At 42.2% G+C, this 10539-nt stretch overlaps 1 protein-coding gene across 1 annotated transcript; it reads left to right on the plus strand.

The window, feature by feature from the left end:
- Window positions 1-154: 154 nt before the first annotated feature.
- On the plus strand, window positions 155-9646 carry timeless (timeless circadian clock). The gene is made up of 30 exons (XM_076111028.1): window positions 155-265; window positions 779-890; window positions 988-1141; window positions 1380-1494; window positions 1603-1665; window positions 1814-1915; window positions 2012-2167; window positions 2250-2383; window positions 2731-2818; window positions 2941-3117; window positions 3389-3606; window positions 3696-3799; window positions 4014-4183; window positions 4269-4394; window positions 4518-4669; window positions 4759-4856; window positions 4948-5068; window positions 5174-5375; window positions 5482-5621; window positions 5789-5868; window positions 5969-6092; window positions 6197-6279; window positions 6447-6601; window positions 6866-7097; window positions 7337-7405; window positions 7555-7673; window positions 7868-8117; window positions 8595-8646; window positions 8745-8809; window positions 9049-9646. The coding sequence occupies exons 2-30, from the start codon at window positions 809-811 to the stop codon at window positions 9177-9179; spliced, it is 3762 nt and encodes a 1253-aa protein (XP_075967143.1). The 5' UTR covers window positions 155-265; window positions 779-808; the 3' UTR covers window positions 9180-9646.
- Window positions 9647-10539: the final 893 nt, after the last annotated feature.

Raw genomic sequence — 10539 nt, forward strand, 5'->3', positions numbered from 1 at the left:
GGTTAATTTGAAGGTAGATTCTGTTGGAAATACACAGACTGTACAAAGTCAGATTGCTAAACCTTGAGAGGCACTGCCTGAAATACCGAGCTCAGGGCAAATAAAACAATCATAAAAACATTGTACATCCGCTTCCTGTGTTATCAGTCTTGGCGCGAGACTTGTCCGATTCTCTCAGACAGAAACCACTGTCACAACTAACGGAAAAGCTCTTAACTTTACACACCAACGGCTGCTGAACACGGGACCTGTCGAGTTCGATCTGGTAAACCAATCACTGTTGTCTGTCTTTATCTGAACCAAGATTGCAGAAGTCATTGCGCGGTCAGACCGCTGTAAACTGAAGCTAACGTTAGCTGTCTGTGGCTACATAACATTAGCATCATGTGGAGACGAGCCATCCATTTGTAGATGAAGCTAGAGAGAGACCCCGTGGCTAATATAAACCCTTGACTAGTGTAACGTGTAATGTCACAGTGAACATTTTAATGCCCCGAATAATTAACGACAAGTTACCTAGCTTTAGTAACGTTACCCACTTAAAAGTACTCTGATCAATCAGGTTCAAGTCAATCAGTTGTTAATCAAACCATGGAAAAGATGGATACCCCCTCTCTAAGTGACAGATCAGCCAGGTCAAGATGTTTTAACGGCTTCTTAGTTTTTAATGTCTTGTGCTGTATAAAACGTAACGTGTAATTAAAGTTTATTATGATGCGTTGGTCTCTCTGTATCCTACTGTACTGTGTGGCTGAATCCAATGAACCTTCACCTTTAGGCTGTCTGATGGTGAGTGGACTTATTCAGGATGAACTGCGAGCTTTTGGCAACGTGCAGTGCTCTCGGCTATCTGGAGGGAGACACGTACCACAAGGAAGCTGATTGCTTAGGTGAGTATTTATTTTACATACACGTTCTGCATCATCACAGGACATGTTGATAATATGTTGGTGTCCTCCTCCTAACTATTCTTTTTCTGTGTTGCAGAAAGTGTAAAAGACTTGATCCGGTATTTACGCCATGAAGATGACACGCGGGATGTCCGTCAGCAGCTGGGTGCAGGCCAGATTGTACAGAATGACCTTCTGCCTATTATCATCCAGCATGGACAGGAGAAGGCCTTATTTGATGCCTGCATCAGGTACAAACACTAACATGGAGCTTTTCTCTTCAACTTGAACTGTATGCTGATGAATAGCTGTAAATGAGGGGGACATATAACCAATTTGTTAATATATCATAATATGGTCGTATATAATGGAATATTGATACACTGATGCCAATATTGTGATACATTATTGCCATACTGGTACCAAGTATTGTTTTATTAAATATAATATTGTCATTATATTGGCTGACTGTACTCTGTTTTTCCTCAGGCTCATGGTCAACCTTACTCAGCCTGCCATGCTTTGCTTTGGTAAAGTCCCCGATGACCCAGTGTTTAGACATCACTTTTTACAAGTGACATCTCATTTACAAGCGTGTAAAGAGGTACATTAATCATAGTATAACAATCAGTTATATCAAGTTATGCCATTACGCTTTATAATTTACTGGATTTTATAATAATAAGTCATTTTTGTGTCCTTTTATTTTCAGGCATTTGCCAGTGAAGCGGTGTTTGGCATTTTAAGTGAGACATTATACACGCTTCTACAACTGGTGAGTGTTTTCAATGGTATAAAAAAAAAAAAAAAATCAACAAAAAAAAAAAGTAAATTCACCTGTTTCCTACAATATGTCAGTAAAATGGTTCTCCTTATTCACGTGTTTCTTTCTGTCTATCCCAACTCACTTTCATCTCTTTCAGGACTGGGAGCAGAGACAGGAGGAGGATAATCTGCTCATAGAGAGGATCCTGCTGCTGGTCAGAAATGTGCTTCATGTACCTGCAGACCCCTGTGAAGAGAAGGTCTGACATGCACATACTGATATATACTGATAAATACAGTATATTAGACTTCACCCTTCATCTCACCTTCTTCCCTAATGTCTGTCTTTTTGTTAGAAAGTGGATGATGATGCCAGCATCCATGATAGGCTGCTGTGGGCCATTCACATGAGCGGCTTCGATGACCTGATCAAGTTCCTTGCGTCGGCCCAGAGTGAGCAGCAATGGAGTATGCATGTGTTGGAAGTAATCTCCCTCATGTTCAGAGACCAGGTTAGAGAGAAGAAAACCCCTTGGAGGCACACGTCTAGGTTTCCAACTGTTCTCTGTTTGAGCTCTTCTTCTTTTCTCACAGACGCCGGAAGCTTTGGTGAGCGCCGGTCAGGCTCGTTCATCTGAAGAGAAACACAGAGACTCTCAGGAGCTGGAGGCACTGAGGCAGAAGGAGCATGCAGCCAAACGCTCCCGCACATTACAGAGAGGATCCAGGTACAGTCGAGCCCGCATAAAGTCACCGCGTTCTTTTATTCTAGAGCCAAAATGTGTTTTATTTTCTATCTTGGTCTCATATAGAACCCCTGCATGTTATTTAGAGAAAGTCTTTGTTTACGTCCCACTATTTATATGGCTTATTTGAAGTACTGGAGCTTAAAAAAAGTGTGTGTGTGTGTGTGTGTGTGTGTGTGTGTGTGTGTGTGTGTGTGTGTGTGTGTGTGTGTGTGTGTGTGTGTGTGTGTGTGTGTGTGTGTGTGTGTGTGTGTGTGTGTGTGTGTGTGTGTGTGTGTGTGTGTGTGTGTGTGTGTGTGTGTGCGTGCGTGTCAATGTTATTCTTTCAGACACTCGCGCTTTGGAGGGTCCTATGTTGTTGAAGGCCTCAAGTCGATTGGGGACAAAGACGTGATTTATCACAGAAATGTTCATAATGTGAGTATTGAACTCCTGTAGCTCGTCTCTGTTGCCAGGCAATCTTGGTGCAGTTAGCCATGCAAAAAATAATTTCAATATGAATCTCAGTTTTGTTTTTCTTCTTCTTATTTTTTTTTTAGTTCAAAAGCTATACTCATGACACGGGCAAAGCAGTGAGACGTGTTCCCAAGAGGAATCGTCAGGCGCGGGAATGTAAGGACAAACGCCGCTCAGCATTAAATGTTCGACTCTTCCTGCGAGAGTTTTGTGCGGACTTCTTGGAGAACTGCTACAATCGCCTCATGTACCTCGTCAAGGTCAGCTGCTTGAACATTAAGGACTGATTTGTAGCACCATTACAACAATTATACAAATGGTAAAAAAGGCCTGAAAGTGTTAAAATTCTAATACCATTTTATAAAACTATATTGCCTAAAAATCCTTCTAAAGAAGATCTCTGATACGTGCAATTCTTAGTGTTTTTTTTAAGTTGCTGTGTACATTTGTGGAGCAATTTTGTAAAAGTTTGACAAGTACAATTTAAGCACAATACTCTCAACACTTTATATTTCCTTGTGTCCTCTATAGGAGAGTCTCGTTCGAGAGCAAACTCAGCAACACGATGAGACGTACTACCTCTGGGCACTCAGCTTCTTCATGGCTTTCAACCGGGGCACCGGTTTCCGTGCAGACTTAGTTTCCGAGACCATGTCCATCCGTGCTTTCCATTACATCGAGCGTAACATCACCAACTACTATGAGATGTTGCTAACAGACCGCAAAGAGGCCACGTCCTGGTCACGCAGGTACGATCATTAGGAAGCATGCTAATAGGGAAATGTCAAACCTGTGCGTTGTTCATCACTTGTGTTGATTGACATCACTTTCTTCGTAGGATGCACCTGGCTCTGAAGGCATATCAGGAGCTGCTGCTGACTGTGAACGAGATGGACTGCTCACAGGATGAAAGCATCCGTCAGAGTTCTAGTGTTATTAAAAGTAAGAAGCTAACAGAACTTATTAACCTTGAGTACTCTTTTCAGTTATGAGATATGAATCAATGGAGTTTGCACATGGTCTTATCACTGCATAATGCTTCCAGTTTATGGACGTGGTACTTTGTTTTAAATCTTGTTCTACGGCTCAAATATGAAAACAAAGGGTTTGTATGTTGTAGTCCTTGTTGCCTCATCTGTTTGCCTTCACTTTCTAGGCAACATATTTTACCTGATGGAGTACAGGGAGATTTTCCTGACCCTGCTGAGGAAGTATGATGAGACCAGACAGCCTCACTCCTACCTCAAAGACTTGGTGGAGTCCACTCATCTCTTCTTGCGCATGTTGGAGCGCTTCTGCAAAGGGCGCAAAAGCTTGATGGTTCAGGTAAGTGCCCAATTTGTAATGTGTGTAAATTCTTGCGATTAGTATCTGCTTAACATATTAATACCTAGCTCCGCTAACTTTGCAGAAGAAGAAGGTGAGGCGGAAAAGGTCTCACGGTAAAAAAAAGCCCTCGGCTGCAGATACCAGTCCAGAGGCCCTGGCAGAGATCTGGAAGGTTGTGGAGGAAGAGCTGAAGGCTTCAGGGTTTCAGGTCAGTGTGAGAATCAACCTCTAGGGGCAGCAGAGAGCCCCCCCCAAAACACATTAGTATGACATCAGTGAATTGAAAGTCTTTTCCAACACTGAATACAACCTTCCTGTCGTCTGTGTGCAGTTGTCCGAATCGTTAACGGAAAGCATGGTGCCATTTGATGCCACATCTGAAACTCCGCTTGAGGAGCAGAGGACTGAGGCCATGGTGCGGGTGCAGGATGCTCTGCTGGTTCGACTGGCACCAGAAGCGCTGGGGCTGCTGCGTGCTGCCAGGTCAGGGAGACTCAACATGCCTTCGACCCCTCACACTAATCACACATGTTAAGTTATTTAAGTATTCACTGTCTTCTTGTCATTCTCAGAGAGGTGTGGCCAGAGGGAGATGTGTTTGGTTCTGCTGATGTGGAACCTGAGGAGGAACTGGAACTCCTAAAGCAGATCCTGCATGCAAACCTGCCAAGTATGTCTTTTATATATCATTTTTTTTTATTTACGAGATCCTTTGTATCACAGCATCTATGCAGCATTCATACAGTTCCTTCTGATTTCAGGGTCAGCTCCTCCTGAGCCTGCAGCAGAGGAGGACGACGATGCAGCCGAGTTAGAAGAGGAAGAGTTTGAGTCTGTCCAGGTTTCCGAAAAAGAGTTTGACTTCCTAGACTTTATCAAGAGGTGGGGAAACCGCATGTATTAAAGTAACCTGCTGCCAATGCATGTGAAATAGTGCTCTTATGACCCTCCTAATGGGGCATGTTGCCCTTCTCTTACACCTCACAGGTTTTCCAACCCCAGTATTGTGCGTCCATACCTCCTCTTATTGAAATCATACTCAAAAAACACACCTCACACGAACCACTGCATCGCTCGAATGCTGCACCGCTTGGCTGTCGACCTCAAAATGGACGCCCAGATTTTCCAGCTGTCAGTCTTCAACCTTTTCAACAAGATCCTGAGTGACCCCGCTGCTGCTGCTTATAAGGTACAGTAATGACGTGAGGAATGTGTCCTTCTCTGTTGGTTGTTTTGCGATATAAGGGCAAGTGTGTGCGACACACAGGAGCTTACTTTTATTCTCTCCTTCACAGGAACTGGTGACCTTTGCCAAGTTTGTGCTGAACCGTTTCTTTTCTCTGGCAGCACAAAACAACAAGGCTTATGTTGAACTGCTGTTCTGGAAAAATGTGGGAGCTGTTCGCGAGATGACTGAAGGCTACAGCAAAGACGGGTTGGTGCTTGTTTTTTGCGTGTCTGCCATTGTGTGTCTTGTTAAGCTGACTATTGTTGCCCAGTTACAGGTAAAAGATGCACGTGTGTATTAAAATTTATTAAAACAAATAGCAAAGATTTGGGTTCTGCTATTTGAAATATCGCATCTCGTTCGAAATATGTCAGAGAGGGAACGAAACCAACGTGGACTGAGGAGGAGGAAGAGGAGTTGCGCAACCTTTACGAGGAGCACCGTCATTCTGAAGGTCTGCTTTCTTTTGATTGTTGAATTATAAGTTACAAGACACATTTGCACACATACTTGGGTGTTGATTTGTTTCATTGACTGTCCATTCTTGTGTTCAGTGCCAGATATAGTGGAGACTCTGCTGCCGTTACTCAGCAACAGCACCCGCACACGGCGCCACGTAGTGATGCAGCTGGTGCATATGGGTCTGGTGGAAAATGCTAAAGCACTGAAGAAGCAGAAGTATGTACTCCAGACAGAATCAGTATTATACTGATGGTAATGTAGTGAGGGATATATTGCAGAATTTGTTCTAAACATTGCAATTTTGTTTTGTCTTCCAAAAGGAAAGGTACCCAGATTGTTCTTTGGACTGAGGAGCAGGAGGAGGAGCTGCAGATGCTCTACGAGGAGTACAAAGACTCTGATGGTACTGGACACCATATTATCATTTTGTAGTACATGGGAGAAAACTGAAGTAGCCTTTCAGTGTACCTCCGTCCTCAGCTCCAGTTCTTGTACAACAACAAGTCTCAGGAATGCTGATACGTGCTGTTTGTGGTGACCCTCTTTAGTGATAAAACTGTATTTTCACAGACGTGCTGGGTAATCTCCTGAAGAAGCTCACCGCCAAGCGGTCCCGTGCACGTGTGGTGGACAAGCTGCTCAGTATGGGCTTGGTGTCTGAGAGACGAGAACTTTATAAGAAGAGGAGTCGCAGCGCTCATGAGAAGAGCTCTAGAAAAAGAATGGTGAAGTTATTTTAACTACTTCTTATTACTGATCCATAAAGCAGTTATCATCTTATCTTTTACAATAACACTCTGGACCAGACTAAGAAATGGGAAATTAAGACAATTATATGTTTAATACAATTGAATAAATATATATATATATATATATATATATATATATATATATATATATATATATATATATATATATATAAAAAAATAGAAAAATAACATCGATGATAAGAAATGGTGCTTCAATAAAGGTCACTCTTTCTCTTTTAGACTGAAGAAGAATTCCTTGACGGACTAACACAAGGCTTACCAGATGATCCTGATGACAGAGATGATGATGATGATGATGAAGATAAGGAAGAGGATGAATCTGAAGAGAGTGATGAAGATCAAGAGCAAGAGAGGGAAACACAAAATGGAAAGAGGAGGATCCAGAGCCCGCCCTCTCCAGTGGCGAGGAGACCTGATGTCGGCCCCGTGGTGTATGCTTTACGGCAGGAAGGTGAGACAAAGGCCCTTTGTGCAGATGGTAAAATGAGAAATATTTATCACAGTGATAGTTATAGTATATATGGATTCAATTCATTTTTCTAAGTAATATCGGACTCTCTTCTTGATAGATAAAATCATAGAGATAAACAGGGATGTGTGTCCTGGTTTCAAAAAGTGTATCTTTCTTTTTCTCCATTAAGCACTCTTAGGAGTAGTTTCATGCTGTTGTTTTCTTTTTTTATATAACAGACATGTCTGGACCGTTGTTATGGTTACAAAATAGTCTGTACACAACAGCCGAGGACCGAAAAGCAGACGGTAAGTGCAACTGTCCCAAAAAAAAGTATCCAAACAGTTATTTCTTTGTTCTATTTCAAGTGGGTTTGACTTTCAGTGAAGTTACAGTATGTGTGAGAAACGTATATGTAACTCGTGCTGTTTGGTCTGTTGATGTAATCGTTCTGAAGGTTTGGCCCTGGCTGTACCACTTGTTCCTCTGTCGGAGGCGAATGAAGACGCCATGGACAACAAGAGCTTCCTGAGGCTGTTGCGCAAACTGGGAATGCGGCCACCTGCAAATGAACAGGTGTGATATTTCACCATTTCAGCTCCTTCTAATGATAGTTCTTTCATTTAAGACTGTGTTGGAGTTTCTCTGTTTGATTGCAAAATCATCTGGAAAAAATGGATTAAAAAAAATACACCTGGTGGCAAAATACTATACAGCTGATACTTTACGTTTACATTCATTTTAGTTGTTTTTTACTTTTCTGTAACCAGGAGACTTTTTGGAGGATCCCAGAAAACATCAGTGTAGCCCAGCTCCGGAGTGCAGCTGCAGCTCTTAGTCCAAGAGAGGAAGAACATAAAGGAAGCGGGGAGCACGACGGCTCCAGAAGTCCAACCGGAGAATCCCAGGAAGAGGAAGAGGAAGAGGAGGAGGAGGAGGTCTCAGGTGAACAGCGAGCTCAGGCTCTGAGAGCTCTGCTGCTCACACGCAAGAGGAAACACCACACCTTGGAGCATACAGGTATGCATGGGAGCTTCAGATTCTGCAATTTGTCTCAGATGACAGCAGTAAATTACAGCTCTGTCACGTAGGTGAGTGTTAAATGACATGCCTACTAGAAGAGCCTTCTCTGGCTAAACTAGCAACCAAAAATGTGGTGTTACATAATCTTAAATGTAAAAATCACTGTCTGTGCTTCAATTTCCCAAGAATATAACAGAAATCCAGTCAAGTGTTGTTTTAGCCTTGAACTGGAGAAGCAGCAATGTAATTGTGACCGTAAAAAACCCTTGTTTTGCATCTCAAAATGTCAGACATACAAAACATAAAGGTGAAAAAAGGACAGTGAGAATTACACTTAATATGAAGTTCCTTTGTTATAGAAGTTTGAAAGATGTTTCCCACTGCCTTTATCAGCGAGAAGTGAAGCCATTGCATGAGATGAGCCGAGGATTGAGATGACTTTGTTCATTTATTCGACTTTTCTGTTGTTTTTAGCTCCTGTGTCCGATTTCAGTCCTACTGAGGATGCAGACGATACACTTGAGAGGTGAGGCATCGCTCTCTGTTTTTTGTTAATCAGTTAAGCCCCACAGCTGAGAAATGTCTAATTATAAACACTTCTTAATCTATTCCTGTTCACATCAGGTCCCGGGAGAAGACCTCAACAAAAAGAAGCAGGGTGTTGGACGACGATGATGAGGAGGAGAATGGTATAACTTACGTGTGGATATCAAATTAGTGTTTTAATGTGTTCGTTTAGAGGGCACTAAGTGGGCTCTCACGATACTTGTGAAACTAAAGGTTAATAGTATGTCGTCACTCCTTGTTTCATGCTCAGCTTAACAGCTGTGCTACGGCAGTCCGGGGCCAGTAATGATCCTCCGATAATATTGGTGTTTAATCATGACTGAGCTGCAGCATTTTGGCTCACGCATTACTGTCTTTACAGGGGAGGACTCCGCCATGGCGGCGGATGTGGAAACGAACGGTGACTCAGATTCAGACGGGGAGGATATCTCTGCGCCTGTGAAGCGTAGACGGAAGCTGGTCTTAATTGATGAGGAGGACGATGAGGATTAGTGACTTTCTGTAATGGACTGTAAAAACTGCAGACGGGGGAGTCCTAAAAGGCCGTACTTTGCTCAAAGGTGGATACAGACCTCTGGAGGTCTGTAGTCCAGAGAGGAGAAACTATTAATGGAGTACCAACTCCAAAAAAACAGATCCTTAGACCGGCCCCTTGTGAATGCATGGATCCTATTAAGCAGTTTCATGTTATAATCCCTTTGGTAAGCTTGATTGGTGCCTTTTTGTAGTTACGGTATATAAGTTCTGACTTCTTTTTTTTTTCGTCGTCCCTTTTCTCTTTGCATCCTCAGCGTGTACATCATACAGGTTTTATCTGTCTGTGAAAGGTTTGCATCACAGGATTTCATCTATAACTTTGAGCTGCAGGTTAATTGTTTCATTATTTTAGTAACATTACCTTTTGGATTTCAGAGTAAAAGAATTCATGCCTACTTATTAATAAAAAAAGCACTGATGTCAAAATATTGGCTCGCTGGCAGCTTTTGTTGTCATTTTGTTGCACTGCATGATTTTCAACAGTAGAGGGCGCTTAAATGTAAACTATTGCGTTTGTGAATTCCTTAAAGTATTATTTGAATATCTGTTTGTAGAATATCTCATTTAAACTCTTTAATATATTGTAAATCCCTTTTTAAATTTAGTTTTTGAGCAAATCTTTTTAGTATTTTATCTCTAGTGCGTGAGAACAGCCTCTGATTATAATCTCAATCTGTCCATATGTGTTTTATACTTCTGCAGAGATGACATGAACAGATGTATTTGGAGTGAGCTTTCTTCAAAGACGATCCTGTATCTGTATATGTGTGCAGTTGCTGCCTGTAGTCGTCCACGTTTTGCAGCTGTGTCGGAGGTGGTCTCCTGTCCTCACATCTGGACCATGTTAGTAACTTCCTGTCGCAACATCTGTTCTGCCCCCATCCCACGGAGCCACAATGCAGCTCTGGCAATCCACAGATACTGCCATGAGGGAAGCATGTGAGCTCAATGGTGGGTGGGTGTAGTTCATGAAACTTCAGAGGTTAGAGGTGTATATCTTCCTCTGCACAGTCCCAATATGTCCCTGTGTGTTAACCTAAACCAGGCTTGGACAGTCTGTATATTGAGTTTACAAGGATGACTCATTGTTTTGTAACCAGTACATAAAAGCCTGGAGGCTGTTTTGCATAAATGTTGGTAACAGATGCATTATACAGTCATTTAATTTAATCATGCAAACTTTCAGCAAATAGAAACCATACTTTTAGTAAAAATGAAGACCTAGCTTTTCATTTAGAAGCTGCAAAAAGTCACGGAATTCACCCTCAAGTGTTGGAGTTGATACGTTTTCCTCAGAAATGACAGGTTTAGGATT

Source organism: Anarhichas minor, unplaced genomic scaffold (assembly GCF_050575085.1).
Source record: "Anarhichas minor isolate MPS153535 unplaced genomic scaffold, ASM5057508v1 ptg000043l, whole genome shotgun sequence".
Taxonomy (NCBI): Eukaryota; Metazoa; Chordata; class Actinopteri; order Perciformes; family Anarhichadidae; genus Anarhichas; species Anarhichas minor.